The following is a 23,912-nucleotide window of genomic DNA, read 5'->3' as shown; positions in this document are numbered from 1 at the left end:
TCTCTCGCTGGTCACTAGCTAGAGACTGTCCCAGTACAACACATTTGAAGGGAAGAACACAGTTTCAAAGCACCAGACTTGAGAATGCAGTGCTTCATGTGCATTTTCTTTTTCATTAAAGCTTATGGAGGATCTGCTCCCTGCGTGTTTCTTCCAGCATTATAATTGATGAATATCTGGATCCTAACTCTTCAGATGTATTTATTTGGAATTTGACGTGACTTGGTGAACCCTTAAGATCTTGGGAAGGTAAGGGTAATTTTCCAGCTCTGTTTACTTTCATGCCAAGAGTAAGACTGTATTAGATCTTACCTTTCTAGATTTGATAGTTTTGATAGACTTCAGTGAGGTAGAATTAGAATTTTCCGTTCAAGATCTTTTAAAACTGATCCACCTATTCTGTTCTGGATAGAGAATCCATCTGCAGATTACATTACAGGAAGAATGTCATCAACCCCCCTAAATCCAGTTTAGTCAAGAATTTAAAACAGACAGCTGTCTCTCATATTAACAACCCCTTTGCAAACAGTACCAGAAGCAAATGGAGCAGTTTTGGTTCCAGACAAAAGAACTGAAAGGTGTTTAATATAATTGATAGCACTTAATTATGATACTGATAGGGATACGTAGTTCCACAGGATACAGAATCATACAATCATACAATCATTTAGGTTGGAAAAGACCTTTGAGATCATCAAGTCCAACCTTCAACCCAGGACTGCCAAGTCCATCACTACACCATGTCCCTAAGCACCACCAGGGATGGGATGGTGGTTCCACCTCCCTGGGCAGGCTGTTCCAATCCTACATCACCCCTTCCATGAAGAAATTTTTCCTAATATCTAATCTAAACCTCCCCTGGCGTAACTTGAGGGTGTTTCCTCTTGTCCTGTTGCTAGTTACCTGGGGTAAGAGACCTACCCACACCTGCCTACAGCCTCCTGTCAGGTAGTTGTAGAGAGCAGTAAGGTCCCCTGTGAGTCTCCTCCAGACTAAACAATGCCAGTTCCCTCAGGTGTTCCTTGTAAGATTCATTCTCTAGACCCTTCACCAGCTTTGCTGCTCTTCTCTGCCCAGCCGGCCGTCACCCAGCACCCCCAGGCCCTTTCCCACCAGGCCCTTTCCAGCCGCTCTGCCCCAGCCTGTAGCGCTGCGTGGGGCTGGTGTGACCCAAGGGCAGGACCCGGCACTAAGCCCTGTTGAGCCTCACGCAATTGGCCTCGGCCCATCGGTCCAGCCTGCCCAGATCTCTCTGCAGAGCCTTCCTTATATATATACTACTACTGCTACTACTAATAATAAATATATCTACATTCTTAAGTATGTCAGAAACTTATCTAATATCAGATTATATTAATGTTCCCTTAAAAGAATGATGATTTGATACGCTCACAAAAATCAGAGCTTTGAAGTTCTTTTTGCTCCCGTGTGATTAAAAGGAATGTTAAAGAAGCATTTGTTAATTTTAATTGGCCTATACAGTACAGGTAGTCACTTACTAATGCTAGCATTACTGCAAACCAAAAGCCATAGCTAATTTTAAGTGATGAGTGAGAAGATTATTTTTTAAATGCTCCAATTACTTCTGCACATACTAACTGTATTGCAATTAAAACTCAGCTGAGGTCTTAGAAAAAGCCCTCTAATTAATCTCTTACATTTGATCACCGATATATAATTTTCTGACATGATTTCTTTTTATTTCCAGAGAAAAGAGACTTAAAACTGAGCTTGCTGAAAAATCTGCAACAAATAAAGTATTTACTTTTAGCAAAAAAGTAATAATAATGTCCAGGTATGTTCTTTGGGCTTCAGCCTTAGTGCATTAACTCAATCTAGATGTAAATGTAAGCTTTCTAACAGGACCAAATAAAACCTCACAAAATTTTGCATCAGCAATCAGGATTTCTGTAAGTCGTCAATAATTATGTGGTTTTCATCTCACTTCCAGTAAAGCTCATGAAACGTACATTGACAGTAGCTGGTTTTAGGATGACAACTTTTTGACTGTAGCATTTCATTTGCTATTAGACTACTCTGATGGTTTGCAGAACTGTCAAAAACAGGGCTATTGCAACATTAAGCAGCATCTGTATTAAACCTCTGTACCATGGAGCGCTCAGTTTTCAGTAGTTCTAGGGCTTTTGCCAGCTCCTTGTTAACAGCTTAAAACATACTTGCAGCATATCTCACCTTCTCTTTCTCACCTTCATCGCTCTACATGATTTCTATCCTAGCAGTTATAACAGTAAGCCCACATCTCAGCTGTATGAACTTAAGTAGACCTGAACTCTTCATTAAGCATTTCCCAAAAAACATGTTTCACAGAGTCCCAGATACGTTACATAAATAACTTTTCCCCTGGGGCGTCTTCTTTTTCTGTTCTATGAAAACTCCTTTAGTTGATTTTGGCAAAGAGCAATCTGCCCAGGTATCCAAAATCCTCACCAAAATGAGAATTTGAGCTTCAATTTTACAGGGATGCACAAACTTCCCAAACAGCAACAACCAGCCAGGAGTAAAGGCGGGTGTTGGCCAGCAATGGAAACAGCACCCTAGAAAAACCAGTTAGCTGTGCTGCGGAGGAGCTGCAGGCTGTGGGTGTGAGTGCACTGAGCTGGAGCCCAACAGATTGATTAGAGGTTGCAATTAAGGGCATTAAGGGTAGTAGAAAGCACGAATAGGCTTGGGAAGATGGATTCAGAAGCAGAGCAATGATGAAAGGAAGGCTGGAAGAAAGGCTTTCCATCCTGCCTCTGGGATAGGTTGACAAGAACGCCCACTGAGGAACACTAAGGGTGAAGCTGTGGGGTGGGAATTTGGGATGGGAAAAATCAGGGGCATTCAGTACCAGGCTGGGCTCGCATACTTTAGGTTTGAACAGCAGGAGTCACAGGGACTGGCAGTACCCTGGGGCACCACCACCCCAGTCATCACTGGGCTGGCACCCAAGACACACACGCTCGCCTGACTCCTCTTCCCCAGCAGGTGTACCCAGGCACCCCATACACAGCTGTAAGACTGTCATCCATCCTTGCAGCATGCAAACATGGTACCTGCAACTATATGGGATCAACTGTGGTAAGCCTAGCTCTCACAATTAGTTATGCCCATTTGCTCAAATTTAGGATTGATATTTTTGGCAGGAAATCCTAAACAGAAAAATATTTCATATGGCTTTAGTCAGTCGTGATTATTGTCGCTGCCTTTCATTTACAGCCTTCACACAAAAAGGCACTCTGTTGTGTTACAAGTTTGCAAATCGGTTCCAGAATAGAGCTGGTACTGCTGGATTCATGATCTCAGTAAGAATGTGCCCATGCTGTGGTTTGCCAGCCAGATCTGGACCATGACCCATCTTCTGCAGACTTCTTTACTAGAGGTCCTTCAAATGTCGCCCAAGATTGACCAATGCATTGTGTAAATTGTGCTAGTAGTCTGTGTCCTGCTGCCCTTTGCTCAAAGTCCTGCAGGGTCCTTTGTGGCCATGCAGTAGGAGGCAAATTGATCAGTATCTTCTTTATATGCAATCACGTAAAAGGTAACATGCTGCCAGGGAAAGACTTTACAAGGGTTAGGTGAAACAGACCACTATTGCCTATTGACAGATACATCCATGATATGCACGAGAGGTATCTTGCATTGGCTCCGTAATGGAAGAGATGCTCAGGTACACAGGAACTTCCATATGAGGCCATGTCACTTGCTGTGGCCAAAGGCTGTGGGGTCACTCCTTACAGAAAGATCAAGCAGTTAACCAAGGTTCAGAGTGCAGCTACCCCCCACATGTAATTCATATATATTATTGTAGACCATTACATAGCTACCTTTTTCCTTATAGCTAGAATAAAATGTATTTGTAATGAGTCAAGCCTCAACTAAATAGTTTGGGGTTACAGTTACATCTCAGGTGTTGACAAAACACAGAACTATTAATTAATTGCTTTGAAGTTTCTTTCTGAAATCCAGAGAGCGCTTACATATCTCAAAGGGCTCCATTTACTTCCTATGAATGATTAAGATGCATGAAGGTGAGCCACATTATGCAATGGAAGAACACAAATTTTAAATACTGTCTTGATAATCCACAATAAATGCATGCAAGTTTTCTGTATTTATTAGTTTGTGTAAATAATGAAGTTTTGGAGTAAACTGAAAATTATACGCTTGATCAGGACTTGGCACTTGTCTATAAAACAACACCCCACTCCATTTTTTTCTACAATATATGAACAAATATCTAAAGTTTCTTAAAAATTTATTCAGCTGCTATATTTTAAGAGGGAATTATATTGATATAGTTTAGAAGACTAATGCTGAGCTTTAGAGTGTAAACCAAAGTGGCTTCCATAATAGGTTTATAAAGATGCTATAAATAATTTTAAAAGCGTAATTTTCTTTGTATGTTAGGTCTAAAAAGATTTTATTTTCAATAGGACAATGGCAATTCTTACTTTATGCAAATTAACAATTATAATGGATTATCATTATCCCAAAGCAATTAAAAAATAAGATAGTTACCAATTAAATTTGTAGGGCAAGGGAGTTGGAAAATACAAGCTAGAAACATTCTTTGGTTTTGTTATTGGCCATATACAAAGAAGTATCTTTCACTGACCTCATGCAGCGTGAGAATATAAGGATGGGTGGACCAGAATGTGCTCCCCATTACCCCGTCATTCTCAACTTAGATCTTAATAATTGGGCTACAGAGAAAAATGAAAAGGGTAAGAAACAAAAACGAATTCTATGAACCTCCTCTTTTATTTCTGCTCCTAGCTTTATCTCACACAATTTTATTTCTTAAGCCACTGCTTCTGAAGCATTTCACAAATAAAAGCTTCAGCGTTGCTTTAAGAACAAAGCCTAAATTTCAGGTGCAACCCTACTAGCTTGTATGAAGATTGAAGATTTACAAGTGACATCACTACGTGTCATAGTTCAGAAAAACAAACCTTGTTCAGTAGAAGCGGATGACTCATACCAGGTGTTACCTATTCTAACAGTCTTTACTACTCTCCAGTAGAAGTAAGAGATTGTCTTTCTGTAAAGGTAAAAATGAGAGGACCTCCTGTCAGCCATAGTACACAAAAAGAAGCTAGGATTCAATTAATTTGCTGTTCAAATAAAACTTGATCATAGAGAAACTTGCAATACAAAGTCTCATCAGGAAAAAAAAGCTGGTATCGGGATCATCTCCTTTAGTGTCTCCAGTCTTGCCCATCTTCCTAAGTAACGATGAGGTAATTTCCCTCCAAAAAAAGCAGTTGTCACTGAACACAACACTAAGCATAATGCTGGAGACTGAAACTGCTCCTTAAAATAACATTAACTAGAAGAGTACTTCACTGGGATTTTACACTAAGTGGGAACCCTGCAGCTAAACAGTAAGGGCTCCGGAGGTCACAGGATCCATTTGTTGATGACAGAACATCACACAGGGACAAAAAATGCCAGCTGAGCACTGACAAGAAGGCAGGCAGGCACCAAAGCCCAGGGAGTCAGTGCTTTAGGTTGCTGCGCTGTCCATGTCTCAAAGGCTGTTGGGGGTACATTCCTTTTGTAGGATTGTCATGTTTCTGCAGAAACTGCCGTCGTTTAGTGGTTGGTGCTGGAATCCTTTGCAAGTCCGTTTCTTGATAGTAGTGAAAGGCTCTCAGAAACCAGAAACTGAGTGCTGCTCAGACACCAGGACATCTACACTGAAGATCAAAATGGGGAAAACAGAGTGATTGTAAAAGCAGGTAAATGATGCAAACACAGCATCTGATGAACTAATTGCAACCACCAGGCCATGCATTTCTCTGTCCCTAAAAGTAATAGAAGCTGTACATTTTTTAATGTGCTTTTTCAGACTGAGCAGCAATCTATTCTTTTTAGGTAGTACTGGAGATAGTAGACTAGAAATACGTAACAGGATTAAGATGGAATTCTTAGACTTCCATACATGGTAGATTAAACACCTAAATCTATCAACAGTTCTACACGTAGTTGCAGTCCCTAGAGTTCTTACTTCCCAAAACCTCTCATGGTCAGACAACATTAGTATCTGATGGGTGCTTCAGAACCGGACACGCTCCTTCAAGTCTTTTTACTACAAGTGAACAAAAGAAGGATCAAATTTGCATGCATGGAAAATTAATTATAAATGACTCATTTGCAGAGGATATGGGATGCTCCTAAACAGTAAGATACACCGTAACATTCAGCACCATAAGCAATGGAGGCTATCTCCACCATCAAACTTTATACTTCAGACTTTATCCAAACCAGAAGGGAAAAACTTAAGCTGTTGCAAATGGGATTTGTAAATCTGTAAATATGATTGACTAAAAGTTAACACAGCCTAAAGCAGCAGACTAATTGCCAAGATCCTAATCATCAAAGCTACCAATAAGTATCTTGTCTTTCTTACTTCAGAAAGACCTGAGACACCTCGAACAAAAATGGATGCAGGCTAACAATGTCACATTAGATATGCTTAGCCACAATGCCATAATACAGCTACACTGATGGTGAACCAGGCTTAGTAGGACTGCTCCATCTATGCTCTATTGATGGATTTATGCACTACTCAAGCAGTAAGACTCAGTCAGTGGTTGGAGATGCTCCAGCTTCTAGATTTTCATCACTGGAAGCGTAAAATGTATGGCACACATGCATAACCTTACCAGATATCACTCCACTGCCTAAACACTGCTTCAGCAATTAAGCTCAAAAGCAGAACAAATCAAAACCCATCAGATCCTGAGAAGATGAAGAGTCAAGGAATGAAGCAGCATTAATTAACTGAGTCCCAGCCTACATTAAATAAGCTTAAAACTTAATGGACAGCAACTGTGCCTACAGTGAGATCCTAACAGGCAGTCTGTGGACAGATTTTCGTTCTATATTAATGTTTTCATATAAACATGTCTAATCAGAAAAAATGCTCAACATTGCAAGAGCAAAGAAAAACTGGAGCAACTGATACAGCTCCAACGACATGATGTCAGGCTAGATGTCTTCCCTAATTATAACACTGCATATTAAAATTTATTGAAGAATTTAATGTTTTTATGGGTAAACCTGAGAAAAAGTAACGCTGTAGAGAAAAAAAACACAGCAGAAAACTTCAAGAGCCCACATATCCTTTTAGTTTAAATTTAATTTGTCAGATAGAAGTTATCTATGTACAATCAGTGTGCACTGTAACAATTCTGTCTAATAAAGTCATTCAAATCTTCTAAAATATTAACTGGCTGCATAGCACATTTGACATTATTGCCCATGTTGAAGAGGGAACACAAATGGGTTTACAATAAATTTTGGCTGATTTGGATTCTGAAGTGTTCAGATATTTAACACTCCTTTAAAACCAATGCACCTGAAAAGCTTTCCAGTGCATAGTATAGCTAGATATTTCTTACTGTTTCATTACAATCACAACACTGACAATAGGGAAAGAAAAAGAATGAAAGAAAAAAACAAAAACCAAAACCAAAACCCCAACCCCACAAACAAACAAAAAAAATCCCCAAAAAATCAAACCCAAAACATGTATCTAAAGTATCCAACAAAAAAGGAGCACTAAACAGAGTAACATGTTCCCCTTCCCCGTTTTTACATTCTGAACAGTGATTCCATTAAGGTATTTTATTAAAACATGTAAGTACACTGATTTTATTTCATACTTGTGACAAGAAGGCCTGAGTTGGTGGGGAAAGGAACAGTCAAAAAAAGCCTGAGAGGGAAAAAAGCTCATTTAATTAATTTACAATAATTTACAGCCATTTGTGTTTTTTTTAATTATTATTTTTTTGTTTGTTTGTTTTGTAAAAAGGCATTATAACTGATCACAAACAGGAGAAATCCTGGCTATTTTACAGTTATAGGTACAGAATTTAAATATTCAAGCTTGTGATGAAAAGCGGGAAGGTGGTCGCAGTGTACAATGTAAACAAGTAGCTTTGGAAAGTGAACAAAGTCCTTGAGAGTTTTTTACTAAGAAACAAAAGAAAATAAACTCCTCACCCATTCCTGAAATATAAGCACAGGTCAGTGTTTACAAGTTCTTTACAAACATAATTTAAAATGGGTTCAGCCTAGAACCACTCTGACATGAAGAGTTTTATTGTAAGATCCAGTCTGAAAGGGGCAGTGTTGAGGTCCCTGTAAAAGTAAACATCTTCCATTTCTTAGAAAAAGAGTGCCACAGCATTTGCAGCACAGTGCAGCATAAACTTTAAATACAAAAATATTTTTCTTCTGTTGGGATAATAGACCTTGCATCCTGGAAAGAAGTAACAATACTGCTACTGATAGAATATCCAGTCTGTATCTTTCAAGTCATGTAAGGCAATTACTGTGTTAGTTTACTGTATATGGCTAAAAGAACGTCCAGAAAATGTCAGTCTTTGTTATGTTTTCCGGCTACTCCATGTATGTTCAGGTGTACTTTTGTGATCTGATGAATGTTCAAATGGAGATCTGTGTCCTAGGGGAGATCTTGAACCATAAGGAGACCTCTGATCTAATGGTGACCTTGGGCCACTACCCGAAGCTCTGTGGTCCATTTGCCAGTCTGAGTGGTACCTATAATCTCTAGAAGATTTATGATGGCTGTAATCTGAAATGGAACGGTGATCTGATTGTATCCTGTGGTCTGAATGGGAACGGTGATCCAAATGAGCCCGGCTGTCTTTTAAACTTCCTTCCAGGTTTGACCTGTGGTCTCTGCTCCTGTAGTCATCTAACTTTCTATGTTTACTATCACTGTAGTATCTAAAACATAGACAGTATTTGCATTAATATTACTGAACACACATTAGAAGCCACAATTATGTCATATCAACAGAACTGCATTAGAGAGCTATCGCTGCAATTTTGCATTACTCAAAAAAGATGTTTTGGTGCTTGCTACAAGAATACTACAAAAACGGAAGGGAATTGTGCAGAGATTTTTAAATTGATGAAGAATCTTACCTGCTGTCTTGTTTGTAGTGATCCCAGTCTCTGTGATCTTTTCCATTGCTGAAGGCTGAATAGGGCCTTTTCCTAGAGTCACTTTTCTTGTAAGCGTCTCCCTGATGCCTGTCTTTATAATGATCGTGGTATTGTGACAAATGTCTATCAGAAGAATAACTGTCCCTGCTACTGTCATCATGGTTTGTATTTTCCTTCAATCTTTCCACATCTGTTTAATAAAGCAGAGGTTAAAAGGAAGTCTCAAAGTCTTTTCTCCACCTAATTCAAACAACACCTCTACCTGTCAGATGTAAAGCAGTATGAAAGTGAAGTTATAACTGGACAGAAACAAGATCTAAATAGTTGAAAGACAAATGCACTGATGTGAGCAAACTGAAAGAAACCTCAGAAGAGGGAAGCAAGCTACAATGTAAATGTGTAGGATTCTGAAACTGAACTTTTCAGCCTCTCTATTCAGTCTATGAAGCTAAGTGTGGTCCAAAGGAGCAGTGAGAGGTACCTTTAGTAGAGAAATTCTAGACAGAATGGTAACAACTTCCTCTCTAAGGAAATGTCAGTGATATTCCTAAAATACATTTGGTTGACTTTAAGCCCATGAAAATACACTTGAAGTGTTACATAACACAAGATAAAAAGCAAGGATTACAAGAAAGCAGTGTCGGAACACATAAGAATCAGTGTTACTGTCGAAAATAACAGCCCATGTAACTAATTATAAACTATGACTTCAAGCAACAGCTTGCCTTCTTACATGCTTGAGACATATAGCTACAAACAGGCACAGAATTTCCAAGAAATTTACAGGTTTTGAGTAGACATCTCCCTCTCCCCAAATTTAAACACAAAATTGTATCCAAAGCTTTTTCAAAGGGTGGCCAAATAACTTGCTACTAAACCCAGCGAGTACCAGCTTCGGTCTATACTCAGCCAGATTTCATTAGCAAACTTGTGAAGTTTTGCTAATCAGCCCATCTCTGTGATACTTAGCAGTGTGGAAGACTATCTAGAAGACATGTGAAATAAACATGAAAACTAAGATACCTGACACAGAAATATATTTAAGATTTCTTACCTGGATTTCTAATTACATGTGTATTCACATTGCTGCTAATATTCTGGTCATTGTGTTGCTGAAAGAGACAAGTACAAAAACTCACTGCTAAATCCCAAAGTTCATCTGAATTCATTAGAAAAATATCTTAACAATAGACTACTTTACTACAAACACAAATACTACTTGAAGAGTATTTGTGTTCTTTATTGACCTTTAAATCTAAGAAAAGAGTTACAATACTTAAAATATATATTTATGTATTTAGAAAGGGTCTGAAATTATTACCTGAGACTCTTGGCGTTTTTTGATTGCATGTTTATATAGTTTGTGTAGTTTTCTGGCATCAAATTCTGTAAACTTCGACACAAAAATCCACAAGTTTCTGAGGAAGAAGAAAAGAGAAGTTATAATTCATCCATACATTTGTTTTTCCTGTGCTATGCAACAGAACATGGATTTAATTCAAATTATTTGAACAGACATTTCAGACATTTGAAAGATTAATTTCTTTAACAATTTGTCACTTTGTAATAATTATCCTAATTACTTCAGAGTGCAAAGTGCACGGGAAGTAGTACTAATAAGAACTGTGTTAACAGAATGATTTGTGAAACTGAATGTTTGTTTGAAGTTTGAGCATTTTCCATTCAATAAAGGAAAAATTCTTCCAAACCGCAAATGTCTTACAATGGATGTGTAAGACATTTGACTTATAAGCCTTATTTCATGAAAATATCAGTGAGAGAATTTTTCCACAGAATTCCAAAGCCTGGTCAAAGCTTTTGAAACCAAATAAGAACTGCGAAAGAAGATGGAAGTGGCATAGCAATAAATAAATCTGTACCTAACCTGTGCTTGAAGGAATGAAAGAAAACCAGATCCAAGTCTTTTGCTGTCAAGATGCCAAAACCCTGAAGAAAACGTATGCTTCTATGATCACAGGTAACAGATCTAAAGTCTAGGTGGAAGGCTTAAAAGACTACAGATTCCAGTGTTCAGAAGTATCTGAAGCGTGCAGGCTCAGGATGCAACAGTCTGTTTCTTCACTGATTATTTAAAGATTATAATTTGGTTTAGAGGTTTGCAAAAGCAGTCAACGGTGTGCCTAATGACACCTGTATACCTTTTTTATAAGCTAAGTAGCTTAACTACTCTTCTTATCAAAAATAGCCAAAATACATATTCTATTAATCTACATATAATATTGTTGCAATAGTATGAATAATATCTCTATTATGAGTTTTCACTTGAAGAAATAAAACATTTCCCAAATTTAAGACATGGACCTTGGTTTTGTATCTTGGATCACCTTAGTATTTTGAAGTAAAGCAAGTAAAAATAGCAGAAGCATTCTACAGTAACAGAAGTCTTCAAGAAAATTAAACACTTAACAGACTTCTGTATATGGAAGTGCAAGATGCATTTTCAACCATAAAAAGATTAAAGTGCATATTCTAATGAAACTAACTGAAATTGCATTAAGAACTTAACAGTGAAATATACTAAGTTTACACACCAACACTGTTTCTTACTTTTATAAACTTTACAACTCAAAGATGCAATTTTTTCTTTCATTTTTGGAATACATCCGAGTATGTTATGATACATCATTTATCAAGTATCAACATGCAGTATCTAATTTAATTTTAGAGTGTATTTTAAAAAGAATAAAGAATTCTGCAACTCAAAATCATGCGAAGTTCATCATAAATTTAGAAATGCCTACTTTTAGCAGGAATTAAAAAAAAAACCCAAACACCTAAAAGCTGAAAAAACCCCAGATCCTTAAAGGATGCTTTTCCCAAAACACAGGGAAGTAACAAGTTATTTAGCGTTTGCTCTCAGTTGTGAGATGACTCCACCTACTGGGCCAAACGCATTGCTATGCAGTATGAAAAAGTCAAACCATTAAAAGTCAGAACTCTGTAATCATCTTTTTATAGACTCCTATTTAAAACAGCAGAAAGATACAAGAAAGGCAGAACAAGAAATAATTAAGAACTATTCTGTTTAAGAGAAGCAATTACAGATTTTCCTTTTCCCAGAAAAAAACACAGAGAATAACATACTTTCTCCACTGTTTAATTTGTTCAGGATTTGTGTACTCCTTCAGACATTCAGTAATGTGATCCCCAATTTTGATTAGACACTGTCTAGTATGTTCCAGCTGCTCCCTTTCAGAAAGGCCCTTCTCTGGTCGATCCAACTGTTTCAGTGCTGCTTTAACAGGCCTCATTCTTTCTTTGCACTGTAAAATGCAAAAGAAGAATGTATTAATTTAAAGGGGAAATAAGAAAAAAAAAAAGAATTCTAAAACAGACCCAAACTTTACTGTGAGATGTATACATATACACGCATCTATATACAGGCAGAGACAATATTGTTATAAGCCAAATGAAATACAAGACTTGCTCACAGCTCTTAAAAATCTTTTACATGTTTCCTTTGGAAAAAGTTGTATTTTGAACCCAGCTGGAAATTTATTCTGTGAAAGCATTAAATTTTATAAAATACAGATATTAAGGATTTAGAAAGTACTACCTTAATACAAGGGATTTTCTAAGGAAAGGGACTCATTACAACTGGGTTTTACAAACATAACTCTCAGCACAAGCATATAGGAGAAGACCTAGACTTTTTAAGCACCTTGAAAGCTGTAAAACTTCCAATGTCAGCATGAAGTATGAGACTGTTTAGTACATTTCAAACAGATACTTTTCTGCAACAATTAAACCTGGCATTCAGCAGGGGATCAATGTTGCTTCTCTGAGCAGTTCTCAAATACAGATACTAGCAGAACTTGCAGTATTTAGACTAAAGCCATTTTGGGTATGCCTAGATTAGTGACACCAGTGATGGCAATACAGATACATGTCATATGCACATTCTTGAATTTTCACACTTCGGATCAAATGTTTTAATAATAAATCCAGATAAAACCAGTCAGCATGATTTAAGTTACAGACACTTGCTTAGCAATACCATCCAATTACAATGGCATGGTAAACAGATGAAACGCATATTCTCCTTGTCACAAAGAGCCAAACTAGTTAAGCCTGAACAACCCTCAGCAGCAACTTCCATTTGAAAGTATAGTTAAATACACTAATTAGACTACATCTGACCATGGCATAATGATAAACATACATTCCAGAGCAAAAAGCCTGGATAAAAAAAAATAAATTCTGTACAAAGACTCAATCTAGAATTACTTCCAGTAAGAGCAAAAGGAAGTCTATAAACAAACAAACACACACACACATTTAAAATAATAACTTTTTTGGAATGGAATTAAACGGATTATTGCAGTTACCATGTAAGCATCTAGGGACAACTCAGGAAAATCAGGGAAACTGTTCCATTGCCAGGTCATGCCACTAATTAAGCAGCTGCATTACATATTGCACTACCCACAGCTTAAAGTAGCCTTTAAAAGACAGCTTACAGAGTGCACTACTTAAATACAGAAGTGATCATAAAAATATAACTGTACATGGATATCAAGTGTCTTTCTGTCACTTAATCACATGGACATACCACCTGCATTACTTGAGGCTCATCCTAAAAATCACAGGTGAGTTACTTAGAATGTTTAGAATAAAGCTGTACAGACACCAGTCACTACCACACTCAAGAGAATCCCACTTGTGTGTCACAGCCAGCACCTACAACAGCCCCAGTAATCCGGGCTGGTAGAAACAAACAATGTTGAAACGTGAATGATGAAACATCCACAGGAAAGTAGCTGCTCAGAGTTGCTCACTGATACCTTTCCAAGGGCCCCAGCCACCCTATAAAACTTTACATAAATTGTGTGCACATACCTTTTTTCCTGTAATACTGATTCTGTTCTTAGTCAGAAGTAGTGATTAAACAAAATTCTTTTGGTGTCAGAGACATTACTCCAGCAAGGTATTTCTAAGAGCTTTAGCATTTGTTCCTTCCTGTGTCTACTCATCTCAGTCTGCAATACTTCAGGAGAGAAGTGCTGAAACTGAATTTCTCTTGCTATCTTACAAAGGCAGGCATATATGGTAGGATGAAGCCAGAGATTCCAGCAAGGTATTGAAGTTCATTCATATCTGCTCTTTAAGTTGTTCTTGAGGATATAACCTTACAGTCTATATTCTAAATCCATTCAGTACACAGACCACTGGGTAAGTTTTCCTACTATCCTGCATAAATACAGTAAACAACAAAATAGAACTACCGGAATGAAGAGAAAAATTACTTCAGTACAGTGGCAGTAACATTCATTGATCTGACATTTTATTAGGGAAAGATCACCTGTGTTATTGTGGCCTGTAACAGAATCAAGAATATCAGAAATTGTCCTCATTTAGAATTGCAGGTATAAATACTAACTACCAAAAAGGGACTTACCACACTAAAAGTTTTTTGATCCAGTTCTTCAGATTCTTCTGATATAGGAACTGGTTCACTAGTTGCAGTAATATGAACTGGAGTATCCAACAGTGGAATTTTTTTAGTTTTTTCTTTACTTTCAGATTTGATTTCATTTACCTAATGACAAGATATCAAAATATTTAAATAATTATTTTATTTTGGCTCTGGAATTATCCTGTAACATACAACAATCCCTGTAACAACTGCATTCTCTTCAATAATAAGAATTAAAACTATGCAGACATGCTGACATTCAATGAGAGCACGTTTTACTTTCTCTGTGGGATGGAAAATGAGAATGGAAAATGAGTAAGTTTCTTGAACACACTTGTACTCTCAGTCCAACTAAGATAGGAAGATAAGTATCATCGAAGATGTAATTTCCCATTTCAAATGCTTGTCCTCATGATTTCAGGCAGTAAAAATAAAACTTCAAGTGATGTAAAAGACTTCAATGAAATGACAACTGATCAGACCCAAAATACCTTTTCATCTTAAAATCATTCACATAAACCTAGTGTCCTTTTCTAGTGCTATATAAGATAAACAAACCTAGTTACCTTCTCTTCCTTTACTTCTTTCTGTGTAGATTCTTTAACTTTGTTTTCTCTCTTTTCTTTAATATCTTTTTCTTTTAATTCTTTCTTATCCTCTTTTTCTTTTTTCTCCCTTTTCAAATCCCTCTTATTTTCCTTTTCTTTTGTCTCTCTCTTTTCTTCAGCTTCCTTCTTTATACCAATATCTGGCTCAGGCTTTTCTTCATTTTCTTTTTCTGCTTTAATTTTTTTATGTGGATGTTTCACTGAAACAATCTCATCCTGCAATATGCAAGCATATATGTCACATAAAACTGAGTTCCTATCTATACCGGTTTTGTAGCTATCAAAATTAAAACATACTTTTTATTTGTGCATTTTCTTCTTTTTGGATATAGATTTAACACCTCATCAAATACATCTGAATGCCATTGTAAAGAAGGATGAGAACTACTCATTTCCTTGATGTGACAAAGCAAGTACTGATTTGGCAGTGGTAGTGAGAAATTATGTCAACTTAACTTAGAATTAACTTAGAATTCTGTCCCTCTGTAGGGTAGTTTAGCTAAAAACTGTAAGGAAGTAGGTCTCAAAATTGAGCTGATTGCTCAGGACACTCAAGTGATGGGGATGTTAGAAAACCTCTGTTCTAGTTAGCTTTGTCCCAGTAACCCTTTACCAATCCCGTATTAAACATTCACAGGACAAGGTAACAGAGTCCCAGCTTTTTCCAGATGTGTTCTTTTTACTAGGCTTAAAAAGAAAGGTCTTAGTTGCAGATTGTCTGATAGGGCCCATTTAATTATCTGAAGGTTAACAGAATGACACTCCACTGGTCTTTATAATACTCACAAGGTCTGAGGTGGAAACTCAAACCCTTACAGACAATAGAAAAATACTACAGTAAGTAACAAAAGTGTTCAGGTGCAAAAATGATTATTATCTTTGCAATTAGTTGAATACACCCTGGAAAGGCATATATAGAATCCATTGCAGAAAAACAGATAAAAGAATGCCTAATACATGGATCTGAACAAGTTACTTAGATGAGGTATCAAGTAATCAGCCCAAGCAGGACTTCAGTATTTAGGTATGATGGAAACTTCCCAGCAAAAATCCAATGACTTCAAGAGTTTCCTGAATGTTCTAGAGGTTAAACAGATACATTTTAAATATTGCACACACTACAGCAGCTGAGTAGCTAAAGCCAACCGCTTAGGTGGTTAAATCCCATTCTTGTATATAGTCCAGCTTTCAGAAATGCAATTGTTAGTCTGTGTCCAAAAGTATTAAAATGATGAATATCTTTTATTAAACAGACAAAAGGGGACAGCATTCTAGGCACTTTCCCAAAACATAACGAGTCAATCAGCTGACTGGCAATGTCTTCTGTTGTGAGTGGAGATGTAGTCTAACACTGTTTTTTCAAGTAGTCTGAATACTGAATTTGCTTAGTTTTAGGATTCAGTTGCTGATGTTAATTTACTGGGAACTGTGACGATGCTCACAGTTCTTATCTTACATTCCAGACAAATTATTTTACCTATAAATATTAGTCAGTCTACACAATTATTTTTTTTTATGTGTTTGCATTTTATTCTTCATAGTATAATTTAAATACATACACGCTTTAGTTAAAAATGACAGCGTTTTATAGATGTGTCATGGTACTTCTAAGCCTGACAGACTTAACAATTTTTTTTCATAAGGAGTGAGTTGACAATTACAATGGTTTGTAAAATTTAAAATTAGTTTACTTTAAATTTAAAAATTTAAAATTTAGTTTACTTAAACGAAGTAGTATTTTAATGATACATATAGATTTGCACTGATTTATGTGAACTACTTTCAAAATAAAATTAGCTTTGACATGACCCTAAACTTTACCTGAATTTTCATCTCTAGTGGTTTCTGCTGTGTGACAAATTTTAGAAATAAAAAAGACCCTATAGAAGTACTGGCCTAAAAGAAGTAACATCAGAATTAACATAACACAACAAGGCTAAATAGTTGGTTAAATAGACTTTTTGGATAATGAAATACATACACAGGAGCTTTCACATGCAAGTCTTGAAATACCATTTATTTCATGCTGCTTCTTCTAACTGACCTTGATTTTTTTTTGAGCCTGAATAAAAATTTTACCTGAAGCATCGCTATCAGTACTTATAAAACATTAGCCAGAAACATTAGTTTTATAATTGTGTGTTACATTAGGCTTGCATTTCTAGCAGATACAATGCTGAATTCTTTAAAGAATGCTGAAACTAAGCAATGCCACTTGTAATTAGACCACAACAAGTTTTATAATATAATTTGGAAAACTACTCATAATTCCGCAGTTACTGGCTCATCATTACATTAAAACAGACAGTCTTCCATGTGCTTGTACTGATGCAACATCAGCCCTAGTGGCCACAGGAAAAGGATGACATTCAGATACTTCAATTTTATTAAGTCAAGCAGAATATACAATAGAATAGTTATCTTTACCACGTGAAAGATATTTACCTTGTTATCCTCATCATCATCTTCATCAGATTTTTCTGAAGGCTGTGGTGAAGAATCACTTTTTATTTCATCTTTTATTTTTGCAGCCTTTATCACCTTATTCTTCTTAGTTCTTGTTTTCCTCCTCTTTGAATTGCCCTGAATGCAAATTGGCCTCTTTAATACCTCTACTGACAAGAACCTTTGTACCACAGTTGTAAAAAAAGATTTATTGCCACTAATGACCGCCACTTTTCTCAGGACTGGAGGCAGAGCATAGCGCAACAGTGGCGAACACATACAAATAAAAGAATACTACAATATGAAACTCACAATTAATTTCTTGAGTTAATGTAATACAATATTAGCAATACAGAGTAATACTACATAACAAAAAAGAGCAGAACTAAAAAAGAAAAAGAATCAGCTGACATGCCTGTAAGTGTATGGGTTTTATCTCAGTAATGGATGCCAAATTTTACTTACTGCACCAGCAAGCCTTTGTGCTTCCTTCCTTGCAAGGTCTTTGTTCAGTAATTTAATGAGGTAGTCTGCACGGGTCTGTAACTGTTTCGCCTGGGGTTTCTTATCTGGATCATCAGGCAAAATCTGAGAAGAACAACAGTAGTATCACAGCTATGAGTACATACTACTAAGTTTAGAAGGCGATAGCCTGGAGCACACAGAATAGAAAAAGCTGTGTGATAGAATGTGGAAAACAATCCACTTCAACTATACCTAGCAAATATGCCAGCATGCATGAAACAATGGAGAATTTCTTAAATATTTTCATTTCTCTCCAATTATGCAGCCAATGAAGAATCTTGGTGATGGCCTTACAGTTTCAAACTCACTCAAGAAACCAGTCTCTTATTTATATTTCCACTTTTATAGTTTACCTAAGAAATTCTGAGCTCCTATACCAGTCACCTACAGAACTCCTGGCTCTGCCTCATCTTCTAAATGCAAAACTCGCTACAGGTTATTGCAGATCCAAAGACATAAACAAATAGTTTCAAAAACCAGGCAAATTAACGGAAGGCAGGAGTAGGAATCATTATTAAGTTAATTTGGATAAAACCCTGACTCTTCAAATCTCAAAGCCACAGGTTGCTGGCACTGTCATGAAGTTTACTTCATACCAGTCTTTTCCTCAATACCTGTTGCTCACCGTGGCTGAAGAGCTATCGCACTAATTCTAATACAGCTACTCTCATGTTGTGAGTGAAAGACAGCTTCAAGTGAAGAATCTGGGTATTATGTGGGAATGGGGAAACCAAATCAAATCTCTAGAAAAACCTTCCTTCCAAAAGTTCAAGAGCACAAAATGAACAAAAGCCAGAACATCTAAAATCAGAGAAGGAAACAACTGAAAATAAAAATTCAAATGACAGAGGTCCAACTGCATGAAAACATGGCAATTGACTGCAAGAAGGCATCCTTCAACTGAATACACAAGATCTTGAAATCTAGTAATATACCACAAAAAAGATACTAAGAAACACAATTGACTTAAAATGTTCCTTCAATTTCAATTACCATATGATAAGCTCTCTCGGTCACTGTTCTCAGTTACATTATTACCTAAACAAAGTCCTTGATGAAGTGTTGTAGATGACTTACCTTCTGTGTTAAACTGAGATCAGGATCCATTTTTATCATTTCCCAGCTGCCATAACCATATTCATAGATGCCTATTAACAGATTGGAATCATCTTCCTTACCCCAATCTATATCGAAATGAGCAGCCTTGGTATGGCATGGGATGACATATCTAGCAGAAATAAATTAGAAATACAAATAAGTGATTTTTACTTCTGAAGCTTAGCCAAGGTGGAAGGGAACACACTAGAAGTGATGGAAGTAGAGTTGTTTTCTCTCCTAAGATGCCAGTATATTAAGGAAATTAATCTAAATATTTACTGTTGAATTTCCTTAACATTTCTGTAAAATATTTATTGATATCAGCACTGAAATGTTTTTTAAAGCTGGTTAAGATTAACATACAAAGAATAGACATCTGTGGCCATGAGCTGCATCAGAGTTGGCTAACCATGAAAAAAATGAAAGCATAAATCATCACCCAAGTGTAACTGCTAAAGTAGATAGTTTAGGGATTGTGATACATAAGGTGGCAAGGGAAAAAGTTCAGAAGGTAGAAAAAACTACTGCTGTGCTGTGAAACATACTGCTTTCCTTTCAAGCAGAGGTGCCACGTACAGCAGCTCCTCAGCAAGTCTGAATCCTAGTCCTGATTATTATTAGCAACTGAACACAATTCCCAGAGAATACAATGGTGAAGCCAAAGCTGTTACTGGCTTCCACGGCAAGGGAAGAAAGAATGACAGATGTGGAGCAGGTTACTGCTGCCAGTCCTTACAAGGAATAGAGGGACAATGCTGTTGCAGTGTGTTTTGAATCAAAGTTGTCTGAAAAAAGTTAATAGAACTTTGAAAGTTTTCTACATTACTATTTCCTTAATAAAAAATAAAATAATAAAAAAAATACCTTTTTCTTTCTTCTGGATCTGATGGAATGGATTTGTGCAGTGGTGCCAACTCTTCTTCGTGAGAGATGACTAGCTTTGCATTCACCTGTACTCCTGAGATTCGGAATGTTGGGCCTTTAACTTTCCCAAGTCTACCTCCTTAAAGTAAATTAAAAAGCTATTAAAATATTTACCTTTACAAATATCATACAGAAAAATCTAAAGGAAACAACTAAGACTGATGCTATAGCAGAAAACTTTCAATTATACCAAATGACCTTTTCTTAACCAAATGCCCAAATTAAGCTCCAGAATCAAAAGGTCTTTCAGATAATAAGATTAAATTTCACAGTAATTCAAAAACATGCTGCTTTCTCCAATGAAAATTCACACACAGGAAGAGGAAAAAAAAAAATCATACTGTAACACTTTACAATCCTCCAGCATGCCAACATTTTTGTTTATATTTTCCCCCAATAAAACTGTTTTCTGTTATGATATGAATGCAAGAATAATTAAGAACTCATTTTTATTGTCCCCCCAAGCCCCCTGAACACACTGTACCTGCTCTTTCTTGTCCAGATGAGTTGTCCTTTAAAGCTTTAATGCATCCATTATGTACAAGCTCTCCCAAACGTCTAAGATCTATCTCTGATTTATCAACTAGCTCAGCATCTCTAGCTACAGCATCTAACCTGTCATAAAACAAACACATATTTTTATAGCTCTGAAACTTTAGTAATTGTGAATGACTTCTTCAGACTTTGAAACTAGAGAAATGTTCAGATAAGTTATCAGTCACCTGTACTTGCTATGCTGTGTATAGCTTTGATCCAAGACAAAAAATAAATAAATAAATAAATAAAAAAAAAAAAGCACGTCTCCAGTATCAGATGACAATACAGCAAGAACCGTAAAGGACCCTAATCCTACAGTGTTAAATTACATTACTGCACATTTCCTTAAAAAAGAAAAGGAGTCATTATATACAATATGTTCATATGGACTATAAATATTTTTAAGGAAAATAAGGATGGGAAGTTTTTCTTAGAATTTGGAATAATAATCAAAGTTTAAAAATAAGAACTGACAATAAGGAAAATGCAAAACTAACTTCAACAGTCAGAGTGAATAAACTGATAGGCTTTCAACAGGCTATCAAACAAGACAAATGAATGATTATCACCAATGAATTAAACAGGACACCATGTAAAGTATAAAGAGAGTAAATCCTGCAAATTGAAAGGTTTGCTGTGTGGCTGTTGGCACACATACCATACACGAAGAAAGGGAAGATATTAAGCTAAAGTCATGTTACATTCAAGGCAAAAAACTAGACACTATATTTTCTCTTCAGTCTAACGTTTCTTGGTATATTTTTAAATTTTTATGAAAACAAGGTTCCAAGTTCCTACACAAACAATAAACAAGTTTACCTTTCAAGCGGGCCACCAAATTTCTTGTAACTCTTGATAAACCTAGTAACAGAAAATAATTTTGCCATTTAAATGCATGCTTAACTAATTACACTGGTTTTAAAATTGTATTAATACAGTTACGCATCTTAGTGTAACACTATATGGACAATAAAAAACCAAGACAAAACAAAAAACTAGAGAGGGCAGAGCAGTTTAGTATAACCAGAAAACCCAGAGTCTGAGTTTTATTTAAGAACTGATTCAATATAACAATACAAGGTACAAATTATTTCAGAAATTGCTTTATTAATTTCACAAGATGGAAAATTCAGCAGCTGAATGTGTCTAATCATAAAAGTTTAATGTGGATTACAGTAAATGGAGATTATGTTATGCCTTATATAGTAAAAGGAGCAATTAGCAACAGGTGATCTGAAGACTCTGGAAAACACAGCATGAAAGATACTCTGTAGGCATGTGTAAGAGATTGAAAGAAACTGGAGATACCTGGGATAGAAAGGAAATGAAATAAAAATAAAATCAAAATAATTAAAAAAAGAATGCCCCAACAATCAAGGCCTCAAACTGTTAGTGCAAGCACAAGAATAGTCTTGAAAAAAGTATCAATTTGCTGTGTTGTTAGATGAAATGGAAAGGGAAACAGGATCTTTTAAAGTTGTTTCTCTAACCAAAAGTATTTTTAAAGCTTTACAGCATTTTAGAGAAATATGCATACTTTCAGAAGCAAAGCATTTCATAAACTGGAAAAGGTAAACAACTCTTCCTCCCTCTACCTAAAGAATATTTCAGCAACAAATATCGAAACGACCTGTTGTACAACATTCAAATAGGATTTCATATTTTTAGTTTGAAAAGGCATAATATAACATTAACACAACTACAGTGTCAAGAAGTTTAACAAGAAAACAAAATCCACTGAAATTTTTGTCATTGTCACTAGGAAGATTTACACATCCTTTCAGCACTGCAGTTTTTAGATAATAGGATTGGAAGCAGAATGTTTGGCTTCTAAAAGAACACCTCACCCATTGTAACAACTGCCTTTTGAAATCTGTCTTCATGGGTTACAGGAATTAACAAGTTTAAAACAACCAAGAATATTTTTAAAACCTAATTTTATCCTTCATTAAAATGGGTTCAGATTTTTGACTGTTGACTGTCAGCACCACAAAGTACAAAAGATAAAATATTAAATGCCTAGAATAAAAAAAATTCTAAGAAATTCAGGTAAAACAGACTGCCTTCTGTACTTTCAAACTCCATAATTGTCGCGACGGAGGGAAGACAGAGTCACTCAATATGAGTGATCAGCAGACTTCGTTTATTGTCGCTTACAGTCACCTTTTATGCCTTCTTATAATTAGCTCACACATATTACAAAAGTTAAGCTCATTATTGGTTAGTTGCCTAAATATCAAGTCCACCCCTAGCTTCTCTTCTGTAATCTGTTCCCACCTGCAACATTCTTTTCCCACCTCAGTCTTCCTGTTATTTTGTAATTTTTGCTTTACTTCAGATAAGCTGAGAGTGATGTGCATTTTTGTCCAGCCAGCTGGACTATGTCTATGAGACCTTTTTCAGCTAGCCAGTTATCCACACATAATAATAATAATAAAAAATTTACTTGTCCCTTTAAATATATGTGTCCCTCTATCTCTTACCGCCTGATCTCTGCATCACTAAATCCTTTGATATTTTCTCGAGGAATAGTTCGTGGTCTTCCACGTTTTTTTGGCCGTTTTCTTTCTGAGATGGAGTCACTATCAGATCCAGAGTATCTTCTGCTCCTACTGCGCCTCCCTTCACTTCCATTAAAGCTGATCTGGAATTTCAAAATATGCAGTTCAAAGCCAGATGATTAACAAACATAAATAAATTTTTGCCTACTCTGAAAAAAATATGTGTTCAGAAAAGTGGGAAAAAAACCCCCAAACCTGACAACAACAACCACCAAACAAATCAACAGCAAAATAAAAGAACAAGTCAGTAAGAACTGTAAACAGTAAAAAAAAAAAAGAAACAGTAAGAAGTAAAAAAACACACCTGTTTTGCACAGTTTCTCATCCTTGGAAGCATATATATTTCTTCAAGTTCCTTTTGTCTTTCCTCCTCTTCTATTCGTCGTCGCTGGACTTCCGGAATGATTTCTTCCCAATTTCTTGAATTTCTTTCTGGTTCCAACTCAATATCATCTTCATCCATATTGGAAAAGTTGGCCACCTTGTATATCAGAATACATGTATTCTTATCAAACCAATACACGACTATTTGAAAAAGACTAAGCAGCTAATATTTTAGGAAAACAAAGGTCTAGATGGCAAGTTTTTTGCATTTACACATTTTATCTATTTTTATATATGCTATTATTTTATATAGAACATACATATACAAAATGCTTCATAAAACACTGTCCCTAATGAAAGTACTTTCATTCATTTACGAAATGGACAGAGACTCCATGCAACATGCACTAAGATGAGAAATGATAAGAATGTTTCTCTTCCTTTAAAAGGTGTTAACTAATACAGATG

The 23,912-nt window shown here is 36.1% G+C and overlaps 1 protein-coding gene across 7 annotated transcripts in view; it reads right to left on the bottom strand.

The window, feature by feature from the left end:
• Positions 1-258: 258 nt before the first annotated feature.
• Positions 259-23,912, bottom strand: part of CHD1 (chromodomain helicase DNA binding protein 1) — a 62,544-nt gene continuing 38,890 nt past the window's right edge. For 5 of the 7 annotated variants that reach the window (XM_055791647.1, XM_055791646.1, XM_055791645.1 and 2 more), the window contains 15 exons: positions 23,425-23,601; positions 23,043-23,203; positions 21,379-21,420; positions 20,507-20,637; positions 19,963-20,101; positions 19,078-19,228; positions 17,941-18,063; positions 17,476-17,613; positions 14,989-15,246; positions 14,405-14,545; positions 12,091-12,269; positions 10,307-10,403; positions 10,040-10,097; positions 8,965-9,175; positions 7,130-8,763 (listed from right to left, as the gene is read on the bottom strand). In XM_055791647.1, coding sequence (XP_055647622.1) covers positions 8,400-8,763; positions 8,965-9,175; positions 10,040-10,097; positions 10,307-10,403; positions 12,091-12,269; positions 14,405-14,545; positions 14,989-15,246; positions 17,476-17,613; positions 17,941-18,063; positions 19,078-19,228; positions 19,963-20,101; positions 20,507-20,637; positions 21,379-21,420; positions 23,043-23,203; positions 23,425-23,601 — 2,370 coding nt within the window. In that variant the 3' untranslated portion in view covers positions 7,130-8,399. Of the gene's footprint in view, positions 5,703-7,129; positions 8,764-8,964; positions 9,176-10,039; positions 10,098-10,306; positions 10,404-12,090; positions 12,270-14,404; positions 14,546-14,988; positions 15,247-17,475; positions 17,614-17,940; positions 18,064-19,077; positions 19,229-19,962; positions 20,102-20,506; positions 20,638-21,378; positions 21,421-23,042; positions 23,204-23,424; positions 23,602-23,912 lie in introns of those variants that run through there. The other 2 variants (XM_055791651.1, XM_055791650.1) reach the window with 2 other exon arrangements.

The sequence above is a fragment of the Falco peregrinus genome, chromosome Z (assembly GCF_023634155.1).
Source record: "Falco peregrinus isolate bFalPer1 chromosome Z, bFalPer1.pri, whole genome shotgun sequence".
NCBI lineage: Eukaryota > Metazoa > Chordata > Aves > Falconiformes > Falconidae > Falco > Falco peregrinus.
The sequence above is the reverse complement of the archived record's forward strand: the minus strand, read 5'-3'. Positions and strand labels throughout refer to the sequence as shown.